Genomic DNA, 23,696 nt, shown 5'->3' on the forward strand with positions numbered 1-23,696 from the left:
AAGTTTTAGGAGGATGTGTTTTGTGTGCAGGTTGAAGGCTGATTCTTGATCTATACCAATTATCCTTCCCGTTTTCTTAATCAAGCGCTGAATCTTGACTTGGTCTTGCGCTCGCATGTTTCTGAACATCCATATCAGACCAAAGGAGAGCACGCTCTGCAGGACAGATTTATAGAACATATCAGACCAAAGGACAGCACGCTCTGCAGGGAGGCTCGATCTGGGTGGAAGAAACCCACTACAGAGGTGTCATCTGCTTATTTAAAGAATTTGCGTCAGAGGCTTGACAATCGTTTGTGTACAGTATCGGTGAAAGTACGCAACCTTGAGGGGCTCCCGTATTCTAAATGTGGAGATGGCAGGGTTGAACTTCACTTGTTGAGTACGGTTCACAAGGAAACTATGGATCCACTTGATCAGTAGAGAGTTTACACCCAACAGTGAGTTTTCTGTTTGTCCCTACACTACAGTGACAGGGTGAAGTATTCTGTTTGTCCCTACACTACAGTGACAGGGTGAAGTATTCTGTTTGTCCCTACACTACAGTGACTGGGTGCAGTATTATGTTTGTCCCTACACTACAGTGACAGGGTGAAGTATTCTGTTTGTCCCTACACTACAGTGACAGGGTGAAGTATTCTGTTTGTCCCTACAGTGACAGTGACAGGGTGAAGTATTCTGTTTGTCCCTACAGTGACAGTGACAGGGTGCAGTATTCTGTTTGTCCCTACACTACAGTGACAGGGTGCAGTATTCTGTTTGTCCCTACACTACAGTGACAGGGTGAAGTATTCTGTTTGTCCCTACAGTGACAGGGTGAAGTATTCAGTTTGTCCCTACACTACAGTGACAGGGTGAAGTATTCTGTTTGTCCCTACACTACAGTGACAGGGTGAAGTATTCTGTTTGTCCCTACACTACAGTGACAGGGTGAAGTATTCTGTTTGTCCCTACACTACAGTGACAGGGTGAAGTATTCTGTTTGTCCCTACACTACAGTGACAGGGTGAAGTATTCTGTTTGTCCCTACAGTGACAGGGTGAAGTATTCTGTTTGTCCCTACAGTGACAGGGTGAAGTATTCTGTTTGTCCCTACACTACAGTGACTGGGTGCAGTATTATGTTTGTCCCTACACTACAGTGACAGGGTGAAGTATTCTGTTTGTCCCTACACTACAGTGACAGGGTGAAGTATTCAGTTTGTCCCTACACTACAGTGACAGGGTGAAGTATTCTGTTTGTCCCTACAGTGACAGTGACAGGGTGAAGTATTCTGTTTGTCTCTACACTACAGTGACAGGGTGAAGTATTCTGTTTGTCCCTACACTACAGTGACAGGGTGAAGTATTCTGTTTGTCCCTACAGTGACAGGGTGAAGTATTCTGTTTGTCCCTACACTACAGTGACAGGGTGCAGTATTCTGTTTGTCCCTACACTACAGTGACAGGGTGCAGTATTCTGTTTGTCCCTACAGTGACAAGGTGCAGTATTCTGTTTGTCCCTACACTACAGTGACAGGGTGCAGTATTCTGTTTGTCCCTACACTACAGTGACAGGGTGCAGTATTATGTTTGTCCCTACAGTGACAGGGTGCAGTATTCTGTTTGTCCCTACACTACAGTGACAGGGTGAAGTATTATGTTTGTCCCTACAGTGACAGGGTGCAGTATTCTGTTTGTCCCTACAGTGACAGGGTGCAGTATTCTGTTTGTCCCTACAGTGACAGGGTGCAGTATTCTGTTTGTCCCTATAGTGACAGGGTGCAGTATTCTGTTTGTCCCTACACTACAGTGACAGGGTGCAGTATTCTGTTTGTCCCTACACTACAGTGACAGGGTGAAGTATTCTGTTTGTCCCTACACTACAGTGACAGGGTGAAGTATTCTGTTTGTCCCTACACTACAGTGACAGGGTGCAGTATTCTGTTTGTCCCTACACTACAGTGACAGGGTGCAGTATTCTGTTTGTCTCTACACTACAGTGACAGGGTGCAGTATTCTGTTTGTCCCTACACTACAGTGACAGGGTGCAGTATTCTGTTTGTCCCTACACTACAGTGACAGGGTGCAGTATTCTGTTTGTCCCTATAGTGACAGGGTGCAGTATTCTGTTTGTCCCTATAGTGACAGGGTGCAGTATTCTGTTTGTCCCTACAGTGACAGGGTGCAGTATTCTGTTTGTCTCTACACTACAGTGACAGGGTGCAGTATTCTGTTTGTCCCTACACTACAGTGACAGGGTGCAGTATTCTGTTTGTCCCTACAGTGACTGGGTGCAGTATTATGTTTGTCCCTACAGTGACAGGGTGCAGTATTCTGTTTGTCCCTACACTACAGTGACAGGGTGCAGTATTCTGTTTGTCCCTACAGTGACTGGGTGCAGTATTATGTTTGTCCCTACAGTGACAGGGTGAAGTATTATGTTTGTCCCTACACTACAGTGACAGGGTGAAGTGTGGACTACTAGGAGTCATGGTTACCCTTCCTGCCTCCTGTTTCCTTTCCTCTGGTGATACACACACACACACACACACACACACACACACACACACACACACACACACACACACACACACACACACACACACACACACCATGACAAATGTACATGATTTACTAATCCATCTGGTTTCTTCTGGTGCCTATGAGCAGACCCTTGGGTTTATCTTCTATTCGAAATGATTTCAAATACTGTTGCTGTGCTTGATTGGGCTTGTCTGGTGCAATGGAACCCACAGAAACCCTTCCCACCTGGCCAATCCAGGCAGGCTAAAGTCAAATCAAATGTATTTATAAAGCCCTTCTTACATCAGCTGATATCTCAAAGTGCTGTACAGAAACCCAGCCTAAAACCCCAAACAGCAAGCAATGCAGGTGTAGAAGCACAGTGGCCAGGAAAAACCTAGGAAGAAACCTAGAGAGGAACCAGGCTATGTGGGGTGGCCAGTCCTCTTCTGGCTGTGCCGGGTGGAGATTATAACAGAACATGGCCAAGATGTTCAAATGTTCATAAATGACCAGCATGGTCAAATAATAATAATCACAGTGGTTGTCGAGGGTGCAGCAAGTCAGCACCTCAGGAGTAAATGTCATTTGGCTTTTCATAGCCGATCATTAAGAGTATCTCTACCGCTCCTGCTGTCTCAAGAGAGTTGAAAACAGCAGGTCTGGGACAGGTAGCACGTCCGGTGAACAGGTCAGGGTTCCATAGCCGCAGGCAGAACAGTTGAAACTGGAGCAGCAGCACGGCCAGGTGGACTGGGGACAGCAAGGAGTCATCATGCCAGGCAGTCCTGAGGCATGGTCCTATGGTCCAAAGAAAGCAAGTATTTGAAAGATTTCAAATACTATTTGAACCCAGGGTTGCCTCAGAGGGACACGTTAGGCTTCCTGGTATCATGAGGAGCTCGAGGACTGCAGGATATATTGGCTACACTGAACGCTGAACTATTTAATTTCCTGTCTCAGATAGTCTGCCAGTATATCTGCATTCCCTCTTCCTGTGTGTCAAACAGACAGAGCTAGAGTCAGAGAGAGTAGTCTGCCAGTATATCTGCATTCCCTCTTCCTGTGTGTCAGACAGACAGAGCGAGAGTAAGAGAGAGTAGTCTGCCAGTATATCTGCATTCCCTCTTCCTGTGTGTCAGACAGACAGAGCTAGAGTCAGAGAGAGTAGTCTGCCAGTATATCTGCATTCCCTCTTCCTGTGTGTGTGTCAGACAGACAGGGCGAGAGTAAGAGAGAGTAGTCTGCCAGTATATCTGCATTCCCTCTTCCTGTGTGTGTGTCAGACAGACAGAGCTAGCGAGAGTAAGAGAGAGTCGTCTGCCAGTACATCTGCATTCCCTCTTCCTGTGTGTGTGTCAGACAGACAGAGCTAGCGAGAGTAAGAGAGAGTCGTCTGCCAGTATATCTGCATTCCCTCTTCCTGTGTGTGTCAGACAGACAGAGCTAGCGAGAGTAAGAGAGAGTCGTCTGCCAGTATATCTGCATTCCCTCTTCCTGTGTGTGTCAGACAGACAGAGCTAGCGAGAGTAAGAGAGAGTCGTCTGCCAGTATATCTGCATTCCCTCTTCCTGTGTGTGTCAGACAGACAGAGCTAGCGAGAGTAAGAGAGAGTCGTCTGCCAGTATATCTGCATTCCCTCTTCCTGTGTGTGTCAGACAGACAGAGCGAGAGTAAGAGAGAGTCGTCTGCCAGTATATCTGCATTCCCTCTTCCTGTGTGTGTCAGACAGAGCGAGCGAGAGTAAGAGAGAGTCGTCTGCCAATATATCTGCATTCCCTCTTCCTGTGTGTGTCAGACAGAGCGAGCGAGAGTAAGAGAGAGTCGTCTGCCAATATATCTGCATTCCCTCTTCCTGTGTGTGTCAGACAGACAGAGCGAGCGAGAGTCAGAGAGAGTCAGAGGGTTTGTACTTAGATGGTTTAAGTGAATGTATTGTACTAATATGGAGCTGGCAGAGAGGCAGGAAACTCTGAACTGACAAGGACCTCAGGAGGGAGGGATGGAGGGAGTGAATGATTGGATTGGGAAGGAGAGGGAGTAATTTTATTTGAACCTTTATTTAACTAGGCAAGTCAGTTAAGAACTAATTATTATTTTCAATGACGGCCTAGGAACAGTGGGTTTACTGCCTGTTCAGGGGCAGAACGACAGATTTGTACCTTGTCAGCTCGGGGGTTTGAACTTGCAACCTTCCGGTTACTAGTCCAACGCTCTAACCACTAGGCTACCCTGCCGCCCCAATTGCGATTGGGAAGGAGAGAGACAGGGATGGAGGGAGGGATGGGATTGGGAAGGAGAGAGACAGGGATGGAGGGAGGGATGGGATTGGGAAGGAGAGAGACAGGGATGGAGGGAGGGATGGGATTGGGAAGGAGAGAGACAGGGATGGATGGAGGGAGGGATGGGATTGGGAAGGAGAGAGACAGGGATGGATGGATGGAGGGAGGGATGGGATTGGGAAGGAGAGAGACAGGGATGGAGGGAGGATGGATTGGGGAGGGAGAGAGGGATGGAGGGAGGGATGGGATTGGGAAGGGAAGAGGGAGGGAGACAGGGATGGATGGAGGGAGGGATGGGATTGGGAAGGAGAGAGACAGGGATGGAGGGAGGGATGGGATTGGGGAGGAGAGAGACAGGGATGGATGGGGAGGGATGGGATTGGGAAGGGGACGGGGATGGAGGGAGGGATGGGATTGGGAAGGAGATAGACGGGGATGAAGGGAGTGATGGGATTGGGAAGGAGAGAGACAGGGATGGATGGAGGGAGGGGATGGGATTGGGAAGGAGAGAGACAGGGATGGAGGGAGGGATGGGATTGGGAAGGAGAGAGACAGGGATGGAGGGAGGGATGGGATTGGGAAGGAGAGAGACAGGGATGGATGGAGGGAGGGATGGGATTGGGAAGGAGAGAGACTGGGATGGATGGAGGGAGGGATGGGATTGGGAAGGGATGGATGGAGGGAGGGATGGGATTGGGAAGGAGAGAGACAGGGATGGAGGGAGTGATGGGATTGGGGAGGAGAGAGACAGGGATGGAGGGAGGGATGGGATTGGGAAGGAGAGAGACGGGGATGGAGGGAGGGATGGGATTGGGAAGGAGAGAGACAGGGATGAAGGGAGTGATGGGATTGGGAAGGAGAGAGACAGGGATGGAGGGAGTGATGGGATTGGGGAGGAGAGAGACAGGGATGGAGGGAGTGATGGGATTGGGGAGGAGAGACAGGGATGGAGGGAGGGATGGGATTGGGAAGGAGAGAGACGGGGATGGAGGGAGGGATGGGATTGGGAAGGAGATAGACAGGGATGAAGGGAGTGATGGGATTGGGAAGGAGAGAGACAGGGATGGATGGAGGGAGGGATGGGATTGGGAAGGAGAGAGACAGGGATGGAGGGAGTGATGGGATTGGGAAGGAGAGAGACAGGGATGGAGGGAGGGATGGGATTGGGAAGGAGAGAGACAGGGATGGATGGAGGGAGGGATGGGATTGGGAAGGAGAGAGACTGGGATGGATGGAGGGAGGGATGGGATTGGGAAGGAGAGAGACTGGGATGGATGGAGGGAGGGATGGGATTGGGAAGGAGAGAGACAGGGATGGAGGGAGTGATGGGATTGGGGAGGAGAGAGACAGGGATGGAGGGAGGGATGGGATTGGGAAGGAGAGAGACAGGGATGGAGGGAGGGATGGGATTGGGAAGGAGAGAGACAGGGATGAAGGGAGTGATGGGATTGGGAAGGAGAGAGACAGGGATGGATGGAGGGAGGGATGGGATTGGGAAGGAGAAAGACAGGGATGGATGGAGGGAGGGATGGGATTGGGAAGGAGAGAGACAGGGATGGAGGGAGGGATGGGATTGGGAAGGAGAGACAGGGTTGGAGGGATGGATGGGATTGGGAAGGAGAGAGACAGGGATGGGATTGGGAAGGAGAGAGACAGGGATGGATGGAGGGAGTGATGGGATTGGGAAGGAGAGAGACAGGGATGGAGGGAGGGATGGGATTGGGAAGGAGAGAGACAGGGATGGAGGGATGGATGGGATTGGGAAGGAGAGAGACAGGGATGGGATTGGGAAGGAGAGAGACAGGGATGGATGGAGGGAGTGATGGGATTGGGAAGGAGAGAGACAGGGATGGATGGAGGGAGGGATGGGATTGGGAAGGAGAGAGACAGGGATGGAGGGAGTGATGGGATTGGGAAGGAGAGAGACAGGGATGGAGGGAGTGATGGGATTGGGAAGGAGAGAGACAGGGATGGATGGAGGGAGTGATGGGATTGGGAAGGAGAGAGACAGGGATGGAGGGAGGGATGGGATTGGGAAGGAGAGAGACGGGGATGGAGGGAGTGATGGGATTGGGAAGGAGAGAGACAGGGATGGAGGGAGTGATGGGATTGGGAAGGAGAGAGACAGGGATGGAGGGAGGGATGGGATTGGGAAGGAGAGAGACAGGGATGGAGGGAGTGATGGGATTGGGAAGGAGAGAGACAGGGATGGAGGGAGGGATGGGATTGGGAAAGAGAGAGACAGGGATGGGATTGGGAAGGAGAGAGACAGGGATGAAGGGAGTGATGGGATTGGGAAGGAGAGAGACAGGGATGGAGGGAGGGATGGGATTGGGAAGGAGAGAGACAGGGATGGAGGGAGGGATGGGATTGGGAAGGAGAGAGACAGGGATGGAGGGAGTGATGGGATTGGGAAGGAGAGAGACAGGGATGGAGGGAGGGATGGGATTGGGAAGGAGAGAGACAGGGATGGATGGGATTGGGAAGGAGAGAGACAGGGATGGGATTGGGAAGGAGAGAGACAGGGATGGAGGGAGGGATGGGATTGGGAAGGAGAGATACCGGGATGGAGGGAGGGATGGGATTGGGAAGGAGAGAGACAGGGATGGATGGAGGGATGGATGGGATGGGAAGAGAGACAGGGAGGGATGGAGGGATGGATGGGATTGGGAAGGAGAGAGAGATGGAGGGAGGGATGGGATTGGGAAGGAGAGAGACAGGGATGGAGGGAGGATGGGATTGGGAAGGAGAGAGACAGGGATGGAGGGAGGGATGGGATTGGGAAGGAGAGAGACAGGGATGGAGGGAGTGATGGGATTGGGAAGGAGAGAGACAGGGATGATGGGATTGGGGAGAGGACAGGGATGGAGGGAGGAATGGGATTGGGAAGGAGAGAGACAGGGATGGAGGGAGGGATGGGATTGGGAAGGAGAGAGACAGGGATGGAGGGAGGGAGGGATGGGATGGAGAGAGACAGGGATGGAGGGATGGATGGGATTGGGAAGGAGAGAGACAGGGATGGAGGGAGGGATGGGATTGGGAAGGAGAGAGGAGTAAAGCAGTGGGGAAGAGAGAGAACATAGACAGAGCGATATGGGGGAAACATTGAAGGAAACTACGTGCTATAAACTTGACATGTTGTTGACTATTTTGGAATGTCTTGGCTGGGTACAACAACACCAAAAAGCAGCAGGGTCATTCCATGCCATTTCAGCAAGCCATATTCTGGAATCGTTTCTGTAGTTAGAAACGGATAAGATTAGCATTTCTGAAACATTATTTTATTAATTTAATTTGATCTCTGCAAATGTAAGCTAATTGATTGCACCATGAATTGGCCATTTTTTTAATTTATAGGATTCATTTAATCTTCAATAAATATAGTACCTAACATCCAATTTGCACCATAATTCTTCCTAAAAATGAGTCAAAAAATTGTCAAAAGCCACCCACGGACCCCACACACCCCAACCAAACAGTATCAGTTCTCTGTTTGACAAGTAGTTTAAATATGTGGTTTGGAGTATCGCTTCTTCATACTATGTAAGATATTCTCTGTGAATTAGGTGCTGTTTTTCTCCCCTGTTCAGAGAAATTAGTAATTGAAGTTGCTTGCATTATTTACCATAAAGTAGTGTAATAGTACCAGGTTTTGACTACTGGATGCCGCTGTTCCTGCTATATTTTTTATCCATTTTGTCTCTTGTGTTTATTAAACAGATCACAACATTTCCTTTGCAAGTTTGGGCAGAAAACCAATAGTCAGTCCTCCATGAAAGCAATTCAGTTTGTCCTTCTCTTAGCAACCTAATGCTTCAACCCAACTCCCCTTGAACAGTCCAACAAGTGTCGGCTCTCTGAGAGGGCTATCCATGTGGTGCAATTATCATATGAAGGGGTTTCCTACAAGCCCAAAACCTTTGAAGGAGAAATGGGCTTAGTGACTAAAATGTTGTGACAACCCTAATAAAATAATGCAATTAGAAACCATTGCGTGGCCATCGTATGTTTTTCAATAAAATGATTAGAAAATGTTTATCTAGTGTGATTTAGTGACATTTACCATTAAACCCAATACCATTTACCTTTGCAAAACACTATAGTAGTGTACTATGTTTGAGTACTTCTATCATTGAAAGACCATTAGCGAACGTAACATTGAAACCATTAGAAATTGCTTGTTGACCAGGAACTAATCCAGGCCTTTATAAACGACAGACACACGGGTCATTTCCTGGACTCGTTTATTTTTAATGCATTTTATTTATCCTTTTATTTAACTCATTAAACCTATGAGAAGGACAAACTGAATTGCTTTCATTGTGAGGATGACTGCACAATACATTTGTTTTAAATCATAAGCAAAAGCTTTTTATTTGTTTTATATATATATATTTTTTTTACCCAATGTTTAAAATAAAAAGTGATCCATTTAAGAAACACAAGAGACAAATTGATAAAAGTATCGGGAACAGCAGCATCTAGTGGGCAAAACCTGGTACTTTCACACAACTTTTTAGTAAATAATGCAAGTGACTATGGGTAATTTCTCAGAACAGGGAGAAAAAAACGTGATGAAGAAGCAAAACAGGGTAGCGGGGGCGGGACACATGGTAGGAAGGGGTGGGGGTGAGAAGTCAGGGTGGGACATGGTAGGAAGGGGGGAGAAGTCAGGGTGGGACACATGGTAGGAAGGGGGGAAGTCAGGGGCGGGGAGGAGAAGTCAGGGCGGGACACATGGTAGGAAGGGGCGGGGGTGAGAAGTCAGGGTGGGACATGGTAGGAAGGGGTGGGGGTGAGAAGTCAGGGTGGGACATGGTAGGAAGGGGGGGGAGTCAGGGCGGGGAGGAGAAGTCAGGGGCGGGGAGGAGAAGTCAGGGGCGGGGAGGAGAAGTCAGGGCGGGACACATGGTAGGAAGGGGTGGGAGGAGAAGTCAGGGGCGGGGAGGAGAAGTCAGGGGCGGGGAGGAGAAGTCAGGGCGGGACACATGGTAGGAAGGGGGGAAGGAGGGGTGAGACAGGAGGAGAGAGAAGGGGAGACGAGATATTTATGGCCTTGATGTCCTGCTGGATAATGCTTCTACTGTTAAACTGTTGTAGTATAAACAAAACACGCTCTAACACTGGGGTCATCGAAGATCCAGATGCTTTTCCGAAGTCCTGTGCTTCTGTTGTATGTTGTGCCTTCAGACCGCAGACAGACAACGTGAAAAAGTCCTGGTTCCTGCATAGCATCTCGTCTAGTGCTTCACTGCCTCTCTTCTTACTTAGTTACTCCTCTGCTCCCTGTGGAGCACGAGGCCTCAACCAGCCCAGCTGGACTATCCTTCCTGTAACGACTGTAGCCTCAGAGCAAGAGAGCCCTGACCACAACACTCAGTCATGTGATCGTGAGGATGGCTGCCAGGCCAGAGATGGTATGTTATGGGTTAGTGCTGCAAAGTGCTTGAATGACCCAGAGAGCTGGAGAGAGGGGGAGAGGGAGAGAGAGCTGGAGAGAGAGGGAGAGAGAGAGGGGGAGAGGGAGAGAGAGCTGGAGAGAGGGGGAGAGGGAGAGAGAGCTGGAGAGAGGGGGAGAGGGAGAGAGAGCTGGAGGGAGGGGAGAGGGAGAGAGAGCTGGAGAGAGAGCTAGAGAGAGAGCTGGGAGAGAGAGCTGGAGAGAGGGAGAGAGAGCTGGAGAGAGAGCTGGAGAGAGAGCTGGAGAGAGAGCTGGAGAGAGGGAGAGAGAGCTGGAGAGAGGGAGAGAGAGCTGGAGAGAGGGGAGAGAGAGCTGGGAGAGAGGGGAGAGAGAGCTAGGGGAGAGAGGGAGAGAGAGCTAGGGAGAGAGGGGGAGAGAGAGCTAGGGAGAGAGGGGAGAGAGAGGAGAGAGAGAGGGGGGAGAGAGAGAGAGGGAGAGAGAGAGAGGGAGAGAGGAGCTGGAGAGAGGGAGAGAGCTGGAGAGAGAGGGAGAGAGGGAGAGAGAGCTGGGAGAGAGCTGAGAGAGAGCTAGGGAGGAGAGGGGAGGGAGCTGGAGAGGGGAGGGAGCTGGAGAGAGGGAGAGAGGGAGCTGGAGAGAGGGAGAGAGGGAGAGAGAGCTGGAGAGAGCTGGAGAGAGAGCTGGAGAGAGAGCTGAGAGAGGGAGAGAGAGCTGGAGAGAGGGAGAGGAGCTGGGAGGGAGCTGGAGAGAGGGAGAGAGAGCTGGAGAGAGGGAGAGAGAGAGGGAGCTGGAGAGAGGGAGAGGGAGCTGGAGAGAGGGGGAGAGAGAGAGGGAGAGGGAGCTGGAGAGAGAGGAGAGAGCTGGAGAGAGAGGAGAGAGAGGGAGAGAGAGCTGGAGAGAGGGAGAGGGAGAGAGAGCTGGAGAGAGGGAGAGAGAGAGGGAGCTGGAGAGAGAGGGAGAGGGAGCTGGAGAGAGGGAGAGGGAGGGAGAGAGGAGGGGAGCTGGAGAGGAGCTGGAGAGGGAGCTGAGAGGGAGCTGAGAGAGAGCTGGAGAGAGGGAGAGAGAGCTGGAGAGAGGGAGAGAGAGCTGGAGAGAGGGAGAGAGAGCTGGAGAGAGGGAGAGGGAGAGGGAGAGAGAGCTGGAGAGAGGGAGAGGGAGAGAGAGCTGGAGAGAGGGAGAGAGAGCTAGAGAGAGGGAGAGAGAGCTAGAGTTTCACAATGAGGGTGGGGTTTCACTAAGAGGGAGGGCCGGGGTTTCACTAAGAGGAGAGGGCGGGGTTTCACTAAGAGTCCGGGGTTTCACTAAGAGTCCGGGGTTTCACTAAGAGTCCGGGGTTTCACTAAGAGTCCGGGGTTTCACTAAGAGTCCGGGGTTTCACTAAGAGTCCGGGGTTTCACTAAGAGTCCGGGGTTTCACTAAGAGGCCGGGGTTTCACTAAGAGGCCGGGGTTTCACTAAGAGGCCTGGGCTCTCTCTGCTCTGCTCCAGTCCTGCCGGTCCTCCCCGCCCCTGGAGACTGGGGGAATGTGTGTGATTAACCCAGGTTCTCATAAAGATGGGTTCTCAGCAGGATGCATGGTGTTATGGCGGGCCCCGTGCTCATGCCAGCTCCCGTTAGGTCAATAGGCTGTTAAGCCAAGGGCTGAGGAAAGGAGGGAGGAAAAGAGGCAGGAAGGGATAGAGGGAGGGGGGAGGGAGAGAGAGGGGGGAGGGAGAGAGGGGGGGGAGGGGGGGGAGGGAGAGAGGGGGAGGGAGAGAGAGGGGGAGGGGGAGAGAGAGAGCGAGAGAAAGAAAGAGGGAGAAGGAGGGGGAGTGAGAGTGAAGGGATAGAGGGGGAGAGGGAAAGAAAGAGGGAGAAGAAGGGAGAGCGAGAGTGAAGGGATAGAGAGGGAGGGGGAGGGATAGAGAGAGCAAGAGAGAGAGGGAGGGACGGGTGGGAGAAAGAGAGGAAAGGAGAGAGAGTGAGAGTGAGGCAGGGGAGGGAGAGCCCAGATGTTTCCTATCATCAGGTGGTTATGTTAGTAACATGGAATGGTCTGGATCTGCTTCTGCCACTAGAACACACAGGCACTCTGTACTACTGTGTTCTATTTAAGGGATAATGCCCTCCAAGCCGGCGTTGGGAGTTCTTAGGTATGTTAGGCCCGAGACAAAGTCAATATATTATCCGGATTCGAGGACATTTTCACTTTTACACAACGGGCTACTAACATATTCAAGTAATGTTTGACATATTTTTATAAAAAAAATATATATTTTATTTATTTATTTATTCATACTATTTCATCCTTTCACAAGATATAGTCCCGACACAAATCTAGGATTGCTAGAGACGTGACCCAATTTTTTTGTTCTGTATCTATATGGACTCGACCCAAGTCGAGTCAATGTTCCATTGCCATACTGGCTGGCAACGTTCATATCCCTTCCTTGCTCGCTAGCCAACTACGGCGAACTTAGTCACGACAAACAGAGCAGACAGAATAACAGCAAAGTAGCTGCATTTGTATTTGTTGAAGCTGTTTTCTAGTGACATTTATTTTGATCCATAACAATGAGCTAATGAGGCCCGGTTTCACCTGGCAGAGAAAATGTTCTCACTCGTCAGGACACTTGTTCAGAGGAGCTAGCCAACAACACAGCTAACACACTCACTTCAAACTGAAGCTGGAAACACTGCGATCTAGCTGCGTTTTGTTTTGACTTTTTAAAAAGATTTGTTTGTTTTGTTGTATATATCCACTAAAAATGATGCCAGCTGATTCGTGATTTTGACTGGCTGAGAAACGCTGCCTGTCTGTCTGTTTCATCCCGACTCCGACACGTTCATTACTATGGGACAGATGGAGATCTCATCCCGACTCCCGACACGTTCATTACTATGGGACAGATGGAGATCTCATCCCGACTCCCGACACGTTCATTACTATGGGACAGATGGAGATCTCATCCCGACTCCGACACGTTCATTACTATGGGACAGATGGAATGGAGATCTCATCCCGACTCCCGACACGTTCATCACTATGGGACAGATGGAGATCTCATCCCGACTCCCGACACGTTCATTACTATGGGACAGATGGAGATCTCATCCCGACTCCGACACGTTCATTACTATGGGACAGATGGAGATCTCATCCCGACTCCCGACACGTTCATTACTATGGGACAGATGGAGATCTCATCCCGACTCCCGACACGTTCATTACTATGGGACAGATGGAGATCTCATCCCGACTCCCGACACGTTCATTACTATGGGACAGATGGAGATCTCATCCCGACTCCCGACACGTTCATTACTATGGGACAGATGGAGATCGAATTGGAATATTGAAACAATGTTGCAAATGTCAGAGAGACAGACAGAAAGGTTTATACAAACCTCCTCTGTTGAAAACTAAATGTCAGAGAGACAGACAGAAAGGTTTATATAAATATCCTCTGTTGAAAACTAAATGTCAGAGAGACAGACAGAAAGGTTTATACAAACCTCCTCTGTTGAAAACTAAATGTCAGAGAGACAGACAGAAAGGTTTATATAAATATCCTCTGTTGAAAACTAAATGTCAGAGAGACAGACAGAAAGGTTTATACAAATCTCCTCTGTTGAAAACTAAATGTCAGAGAGACAGACAGAAAGGTTTATATAAATCTCCTCTGTTGAAAACTAAATGTTAGTCTAAAAGAAATGTGAGATGATGTCTAGGATGCTTTTAATAGTGGAGATCATGTTTATAACATCCCTGCCTGGGCTGATGAGACAGTGGATCGTACAATCAGATGGAACAGATTAAACAGGCATTTTAACGCAATAGATTTAACCGGTGGCAACTTGAGGAATAGACACCGGCTGGAATGCTGTTTTAACCAATCAGCATTCAGGATTAGACCCACCTGTTGTATAATCTATTTGATGGTCCTCTACTGTGTTCTATTGTTCTCTACTGTGGTCTATTCTATTGTTCTCTACTGTGTTCTATTCTATTGTTCTCTGCTGTGTTCTATTCTATTGGTTTATACTGTTCTATTCTATTGTTCTCTGCTGTGTTCTATTCTATTGTCTTATACTGTTCTATTCTATTGTCTTATACTGTGTTCTATTCTATTGTTATCTAATGTGTTCAATTCTATTGTTATCTAATTATGTTATGTTATGTTCTATTGTTCTCTAATGTGCTCTATTTTATTGTTCTCTATTGTAATATAATATAATATTGTTCTCTACTGAATTATATTCTATTATATTGTTCTCTATTGTGTTCTATTCTATTGATCTCTACTGTATTATATTGTATTGTTCTCTACTGTGTTCAATTCTATTCTACTGTGTTCTATTTTATTCTCTACTGTGTTCTATTCTATTGTTAACTACCGTGTTCTATTCTATTGTTAACTACCGTGTTCTATTCTATTGTTAACTACCATGTTCTATTCTATTGTTCTCTACTGTGTTCAATTCTATTCTACTGTGTTCTATTCTATTGTTTTCTACTGTGTTCTATTCTATTGTTAACTACCGTGTTCTATTCTATTGTTAACTACCGTGTTCTATTGTATTGTTCTCTACTGTGTTCAATTCTATTCTACTGTGTTCTATTCTATTGTTAACTACCGTGTTCTATTGTTAACTACCGTGTTCTATTCTATTGTTCTCTACTGTGTTCAATTCTATTGTTCTCTACTGTGTTCTATTATATTGTTCTCTACTGTGTTCTATTATATTGTTCTCTATTGTGTTCTATTATATTGTTCTCTATTGTGTTATATTCTGTTGTTCACTACCGTGTTCTATTCTGTTGTTCTCTACTGTGTTCAATTCTATTCTACTGTGTTCTATTCTATTGTTCTCTACTGTGTTCTATGCTATTCTATTGTTCTCTACCGTGTTCTATTATATTGTTCTCTATTGTGTTCTATTATATTGTTCTCTATTGTGTTCTATTCTGTTGTTCACTGCCGTGTTCTATTCTGTTGTTCTCTACCGTGTTCTATTATATTGTTTACTATTGTGTTCTATTATATTGTTCTCTATTGTGTTCTATTCTGTTGTTCACTACCGTGTTCTCTACCGTGTTCTATTATATTGTTCTCTACCGTGTTCTATTATATTGTTTACTATTGTGTTCTATTATATTGTTCTCTATTGTGTTCTATTATATTGTTCACTATTGTGTTCTATTCTGTTGTTCTCTACCGTGTTCTATTCTGTTGTTCACTACCGTGTTCTATTCTGTTGTTCACTACCGTGTTCTATTCTGTTGTTCACTACCGTGTTCTATTCTGTTGTTCACTACCGTGTTCTATTCTATTGTTCACTACCGTGTTCTATTCTATTGTTCTCTACCGTGTTCTATTCTATTGTTCACTACCGTGTTCTATTCTATTGTTCACTACCGTGTTCTATTCTGTTGTTCACTACCGTGTTCTATTCTGTTGTTCTCTACCGTGTTCTATTCCATATTCTCATCTTCACTAAAACTGCATCATAGTAACATACACCATAGTAACTTCGCCATCCATGGTAACTACCACCCTGCTCCTTTCTTACTAACTGATGTCTGCTCCTGTCTCTCCTCCCCAGACGTTCACGGCCTGGTGCAACTCCCACCTGAGGAAAGCAGGAACGCAGATCGAGAACATCGAAGAGGACTTCAGGGACGGACTGAAACTCATGCTGCTGTTGGAGGTCATATCAGGTGAGGAGGAGAGGCCTGGTGCCCACGCGTATCTGTAACGTGCCCACGCGTATCTGTAACGGTGCCCACGCGTGTCTGTAACGGTGCCCACGCGTGTCTGTAACGGTGCCCACGCGTGTCTGTAACGGTGCCCACGCGTGTCTGTAACGGTGCCCACGCGTGTCTGTAACGGTGCCCACGCGTGTCTGTAACGGTGCCCACGCGTGTCTGTAATCGTGAGGTCCCTGCTATTCAATACACGTGAGGTGCTATTATTCCACGCGTGTCTGTAACGTGAGGTGCCCACGTGAGGTCCCTGGCTATTCCCTGTCCCTGCTATTCAATACATATCGACTATTCAATACATATCGTGAGGTCCCTGGCTATTCAATACATATCGTATGGTGAGGTCCCTGACTATTCAATACATATCGTGAGGTCCCTGGCTATTCAATACATATCGTATGGTGAGGTCCCTGACTATTCAATACATATCGTATGGTGAGGTCCCTGACTATTCAATACATATCGTGGGAGGTCCCTGACTATTCAATACATATCGTGAGGTCCCTGGCTATTCAATACATATCGTATGGTGAGGTCCCTGACTATTCAATACATATCGTATGGTGAGGTCCCTGACTATTCAATACATATCGTGAGGTCCCTGGCTATTCAATACATATCGTATGGTGAGGTCCCTGACTATTCAATACATATCGTGAGGTCCCTGGCTATTCAATACATATCGTATGGTGAGGTCCCTGGCTATTCAATACATATCGTATGGTGAGGTCCCTGGCTATTCAATACATATCGTGAGGTCCCTGGCTATTCAATACATATCGTATGGTGAGGTCCCTGACTATTCAATACATATCGTGAGGTCCCTGGCTATTCAATACATATCGTATCGTGAGGTCCCTGGCTATTCAATACATATCGTGAGGTCCCTGGCTATTCAATACATATCGTGAGGTCCCTGACTATTCAATACATATCGTATGGTGAGGTCCCTGGCTATTCAATACATATCGTATGGTGAGGTCCCTGACTATTCAATACATATCGTGAGGTCCCTGGCTATTCAATACATATCGTGAGGTCCCTGGCTATTCAATACATATCGTGAGGTCCCTGGCTATTCAATACATATCGTGAGGTCCCTGGCTATTCAATACATATCGTGAGGTCCCTGGCTATTCAATACATATCGTGAGGTCCCTGGCTATTCAATACATATCGTATCGTGAGGTCCCTGACTATTCAATACATATCGTATCGTGAGGTCCCTGACTATTCAATACATATCGTGAGGTCCCTGGCTATTCAATACATATCGTATCGTGAGGTCCCTGACTATTCAATACATATCGTGAGGTCCCTGAGGTCCCTGGCTATTCAATACATCGTATCGTGAGGTCCCTGACTATTCAATACATATCGTGAGGTCCCTGACTATTCAATACATATCGTATGGTGAGGTCCCTGGCTATTCAATACATATCGTGAGGTCCCTGGCTATTCAATACATATCGTGAGGTCCCTGACTACTCAATACATATCGTATCGTGAGGTCCCTGGCTATTCAATACATATCGTATCGTGAGGTCCCTGGCTATTCAATACATATCGTATCGTGAGGTCCCTGGCTATACAATACATATCGTGAGGTCCCTGACTATACAATACATATCGTGAGGTCCCTGACTATTCAATACATATCGTATGGTGAGGTCCCTGACTATTCAATACATATCGTATCGTGAGGTCCCTGGCTATTCAATACATATCGTATGGTGAGGTCCCTGGCTATTCAATACATATCCCGCTATTCAATACATATCGTATGGTGAGGTCCCTGACTATTCAATACATATCGTATGGTGAGGTCCCTGACTATTCAATACATATCGTATCGTGAGGTCCCTGGCTATTCAATACATATCGTATCGTGAGGTCCCTGACTATTCAATACATATCGTATGGTGAGGTCCCTGACTATTCAATACATATCGTATCGTGAGGTCCCTGACTATACAATACATATCGTGAGGTCCCTGACTATTCAATACATATCGTATCGTGAGGTCCCCTGGCTATTCAATACATATCGTGAGGTTCCTGGCTATTCCCAGCCCTAGTATCTGTAGTTTCCTGTTCGATAGTGACCTCTAACCCCTGACGTCTGATTGTGTTTCCTGTCCAGGAGAGCGCTTGGCCAAACCAGAGAGAGGGAAGATGAGAGTTCACAAGATCTCCAACGTCAACAAAGCTCTCCACTACATCACCAGTAAAGGAGTCAAGCTGGTGTCCATCGGAGCATCACCAGTGACAACTGGACTGTAGTACACTAGACTGGTGTCCATAGGCTGTAGTACACTAGACTGTAGGTGAGTCAAGTTCCATCGGAGCTGAAGGTGGGTTCAACAATACCCTGGTCACTGACACTGACTGGACTGTAGTACACTAGACTATAGTACTATGTAGTACACTAGGCTGTAGTACACTAGACTGTAGTCCACTACATCACCAGTAAAGGAGTCAAGCTGGTGTCCATCGGAGCTGAAGGTGGGTTCAACAATACCCTGGTCACTACTGACACTGACTGGACTGTAGTACACTAGACTCTAGTACACTAGGCTGTAGTACTATGTAGTACACTGGACTGTAGTACACTAGACTGTAGTACACTAGGCTGTAGTACTATGTAGTACACTAGGCTGTAGTACACTAGGCTGTAGTACACTAGTCTGTAGTACACTAGTCTGTAGTACACTAGTCTGTAGTACACTAGACTGTAGTACACTAGTCTGTAGTACACTAGTCTGTAGTACACTAGTCTGTAGTACACTAGGCTGTAGTACACTAGGCTGTAGTACACTAGGCTGTAGTACACTAGGCTGTAGTACACTAGGCTGTAGTACACCAGACTGTAGTACACCAGGCTGTAGTACACCAGGCTGTAGTACACCAGGCTGTAGTACACCAGGCTGTAGTACACCAGGCTGTAGTACACCAGACTGTAGTACACCAGACTGTAGTACACCAGGCTGTAGTACACCAGGCTGTAGTACACCAGGCTGTAGTACACCAGTCTGTAGTACACTAGTCTGTAGTACACTAGACTGTAGTACACTAGACTGTAGTACACTAGACTGTTGTACTAGCCTCATTAGACCAGCCCCATCTCGAGAGTCCTGGTCAAAAGTAGTGTTATTTGGGACACATCCATGGCACCCTATTCCCTACATACTGCAGTACTTTTTTTTCTTTTCTCACTTCTCACATATTTTGGGCTTCTTTTGTTTGTTGGACAGAAGTAGAAAGGAAAGATGCACTGAGTGTACAAAACATTAGGAACATCCCCTTTTGCCCTAAGAACAGTCTCAATTCATCAGGGCGTGGACTCTACAACATAGGAGGTTGGTGGCACCTTAATTGGGGAGGACCCGGCTCATGGTGATGGCTGGACCTGAGTGAGTGGAATGGTATGAAATACGTCAAACTTGTTTTAATTCGATTAGCTCTGTTCCAGCCATTATTGCGAGCCGTTCTCCCCTCAGCAAGTGTCCAAATTGTTCCACAGGGATGCTTCCCATAGTTGTGTCAAGTTGTCTGGATGTTCTTTGGGTGGTGGAACATTCTTGATACAAACGGGAAACTGTTGAGGATGGAAAAACCCAGCATCGTTGCAGTTCTTGTCACAAACCGGTGCACATGGCACCTACTACCAAACCCCAGTCAAAGGCACTTAAATATGTTGTCTTGTCCGTTCACCCTCTGAATGGCACACGAACACAACCCATGTCTCTATTTGTCTCAAGGCTTAAAAATCCTTCTTTAACCACCTGTCTCCTCCCCTTCATCTACACTGATTGAAGTGGATTTAACAAGTGACATCAGTAGGGGATCATAGCTTTCACCAGGCCCTCCACCCGAGGCCACGACATAACAGAATCCTATGGGACCTGGTCTAAAGTAGTGCACTTCATAGGGAATAGAGTGCCATTTGGGACTGAACCGATATTCTAATTAGCTGAATAAACACCCAAAACAACGTCTGTTCTCCGACACTGTCTGCAACAAAAACTCTCTGGGATTTACTGTAATTGGAAGCTGGCGTGTGTGTGTGTGTGTGTGTGTGTGCGTGTGCGTGTGTGTGTGTGTGTGCGTGTGCGTGTGTGCGTGCGTGTGTGTGCGCATATGCTTGTGTTTTGTCTGTGGTGGTCACACATGACCGCATCCCTCAAAAGCAATGTTGGGCGCCTCAGTCCTCCTCCTCCTCCCTTCCCCCCTCAGAACAGAAGCTGAGCTAAAGGGGTATGTTAACCACGGTTCTATAGGTTCTAGTTGAACTAACTTAACACCGTGGTGAATGTACACGCTGACAGTAGCGCTATGTGTTCAGAAATATCCTTGCTATTTTTGTTATGTTTGTTCCTTATATAATGACAAACCACTGTCCACCCTCAACAGTAGGTTTAACTACTTTTAATGAACATATACTTCAGCTAGAAAACTCCATGTTTAGCCATGCAAGACATTCTTTAACCAACTCGCCCGCCCGCCCGCATAGCCTGCTGGGAAACGTAGTCTAAACGTTACCCATGGGCGCAGTAATTGTAATTATGGGCGCAGTTCCTGGCAGTGGTGGTGTAAAAGGGGCTGGGTTTTTGAATGAATGTCGAGGCTTGGCCCCTCACTGACCAATCAGAACGTGCTCCATGGCTAAATATGTGGTTTCTTCAAGTTGTTTATTTTTACGGTCATCAACTCCAATTCGAATGTTAGTCCGTTATGGCCTAGTTCATTAAATAGCCTAGACTGTAGTACACTAGACTGTAGTACACTAGACTGTAGTACACTAGACTGTAGTACACTAGGACTGTAGTACACTAGACTGTAGTACACTAGACTGTAGTACACCAGGCTGTAGTACACTATCGACTGTAGTACACTAGACTGTAGTACACTAGACTGTAGTACACTATCGACTGTAGTACACTATCGACTGTAGTACACTATCGACTGTAGTGATCGACTGTAGTACACTAGACTGTAGTACACTAGACTGTAGTACACTAGACTGTAGTACACTATCGACTGTAGTACACTAGACTGTAGTACACTAGACTGTAGTACACTATCGACTGTAGTACACTAGACTGTAGTACACTAGACTGTAGTACACTATCGACTGTAGTACACTAGACTGTAGTACACTAGACTGTAGTACACTAGACTGTAGTACACTATCGACTGTAGTACACTATCGACTGTAGTGATCGACTGTAGTACACTAGACTGTAGTACACTAGACTGTAGTACACTAGACTGTAGTACACTATCGACTGTAGTACACTATCGACTGTAGTACACTAGACTGTAGTACACTAGACTGTAGTACACTAGACTGTAGTACACTAGACTGTAGTACACTATCGACTGTAGTACACTATCGACTGTAGTACACTAGACTGTAGTACACTATCGACTGTAGTACACTATCGACTGTAGTACACTAGACTGTAGTACACTAGACTGTAGTACACTAGACTGTAGTACACTATCGACTGTAGTACACTAGACTGTAGTACACTATCGACTGTAGTACACTATCGACTGTAGTACACTAGACTGTAGTACACTAGACTGTAGTACACTATCGACTGTAGTACACTAGACTGTAGTACACTAGACTGTAGTACACTAGACTGTAGTACACTATCGACTGTAGTACACTAGACTGTAGTACACTATCGACTGTAGTACACTATCGACTGTAGTACACTAGACTGTAGTACACTAGACTGTAGTACACTAGACTGTAGTACACTAGACTGTAGTACACTAGACTGTAGTACACTATCGACTGTAGTACACTAGACTGTAGTACACTAGACTGTAGTACACTAGACTGTAGTACACTATCGACTGTAGTACACTAGACTGTAGTACACTAGACTGTAGTACACTAGACTGTAGTACACTATCGACTGTAGTACACTATCGACTGTAGTACACTATCGACTGTAGTACACTAGACTGTAGTACACTAGACTGTAGTACACTAGACTGTAGTACACTAGACTGTAGTACACTAGACTGTAGTACACTATCGACTGTAGTACACTAGACTGTAGTACACTATCGACTGTAGTACACTAGACTGTAGTACACTAGACTGTAGTACACTATCGACTGTAGTACACTATCGACTGTAGTACACTATCGACTGTAGTACACTAGACTGTAGTACACTATCGACTGTAGTACACTAGACTGTAGTACACTAGACTGTAGTACACTAGACTGTAGTACACTATCGACTGTAGTACACTAGACTGTAGTACACTATCGACTGTAGTACACTAGACTGTAGTACACTAGACTGTAGTACACTAGACTGTAGTACACTAGACTGTAGTACACTATCGACTGTAGTACACTAGACTGTAGTACACTAGACTGTAGTACACTATCGACTGTAGTACACTATCGACTGTAGTACACTAGACTGTAGTACACTATCGACTGTAGTACACTAGACTGTAGTACACTAGACTGTAGTACACTATCGACTGTAGTACACTAGACTGTAGTACACTAGACTGTAGTACACTATCGACTGTAGTACACTAGACTGTAGTACACTATCGACTGTAGTACACTAGACTGTAGTACACTAGACTGTAGTACACTAGACTGTAGTACACTAGACTGTAGTACACTATCGACTGTAGTACACTATCGACTGTAGTACACTAGACTGTAGTACACTAGACTGTAGTACACTAGACTGTAGTACACTAGACTGTAGTACACTATCGACTGTAGTACACTAGACTGTAGTACACTAGACTGTAGTACACTATCGACTGTAGTACACTATCGACTGTAGTACACTAGACTGTAGTACACTAGACTGTAGTACACTGGTCTGTAGTACACTGGTCTGTAGTACACTGGTCTGTAGTACACTGGTCTGTAGTACACTGGTCTGTAGTACACTAGACTGTAGTACACTAGACTGTAGTACACTGTAGTACACTCGACTGTACTACACTAGACTGTAGTACACTTGACTGTAGTACACTAGACTGTAGTACTATGTAGTACACCCATATTTGCCAAATATTTAGAGTCCACATTGTTCTAATTGCCTTGCTTCAGTATAGAAAAACATTGTTAAACATGGACTATATCATTCTCACTGATATAGGGACTAGGTCTCCTGTAAATTACAGTCTGGACATGGGCTATAGCGTTCTCACTGATATAGGGGCTAGGTCTACTGTAAATTACAGTCTGGACATGGGCTATAGCGTTCTCACTGATATAGGGGCTAGGTCTACTGTAAATTACAGTCTGGACATGGGCTATAGCGTTCTCACTGATATAGGGACTAGGTCTACTGTAAATTACAGTCTGGACATGGGCTATAGCGTCCTCACTGATATAGGGGCTAGGTCTACTGTAAATTACAGTCTGGACATGGGCTATAGCGTTCTCACTGATATAGGGGCTAGGTCTCCTGTAAATTACAGTCTGGACATGGGCTATAGCGTTCTCACTGATATAGGGACTAGGTCTACTGTAAATTACAGTCTGGACATGGGCTATAGCGTTCTCACTGATATAGGGGCTAGGTCTACTGTAAATTACAGTCTGGACATGGGCTATAGCGTTCTCACTGATATAGGGGCTAGGTCTCCTGTAAATTACAGTCTGGACATGGGCTATAGCGTTCTCACTGATATAGGGACTAGGTCTACTGTAAAGTACAGTCTGGACATGGGCTATAGTTCTCA

At 46.7% G+C, this 23,696-nt stretch overlaps 1 protein-coding gene across 4 annotated transcripts in view; it reads left to right on the forward strand.

Annotated features, from left to right (window-relative positions):
• The window catches only part of LOC115127375 (alpha-actinin-1), a 239,408-nt gene that overhangs the window by 85,551 nt on the left and 130,161 nt on the right, over positions 1-23,696 (forward strand). For 3 of the 4 annotated variants that reach the window (XM_065025923.1, XM_065025921.1, XM_065025922.1), the window contains exons 2-3: positions 15,789-15,903; positions 18,092-18,213. In XM_065025923.1, coding sequence (XP_064881995.1) covers positions 15,789-15,903; positions 18,092-18,213 — 237 coding nt within the window. Of the gene's footprint in view, positions 1-15,788; positions 15,904-18,091; positions 18,214-18,408; positions 18,454-23,696 lie in introns of those variants that run through there. The other variant, XM_065025920.1, reaches the window with a different exon arrangement.

This window comes from Oncorhynchus nerka, linkage group LG12 (genome assembly GCF_034236695.1).
Source record: "Oncorhynchus nerka isolate Pitt River linkage group LG12, Oner_Uvic_2.0, whole genome shotgun sequence".
Taxonomy (NCBI): domain Eukaryota; kingdom Metazoa; phylum Chordata; class Actinopteri; order Salmoniformes; family Salmonidae; genus Oncorhynchus; species Oncorhynchus nerka.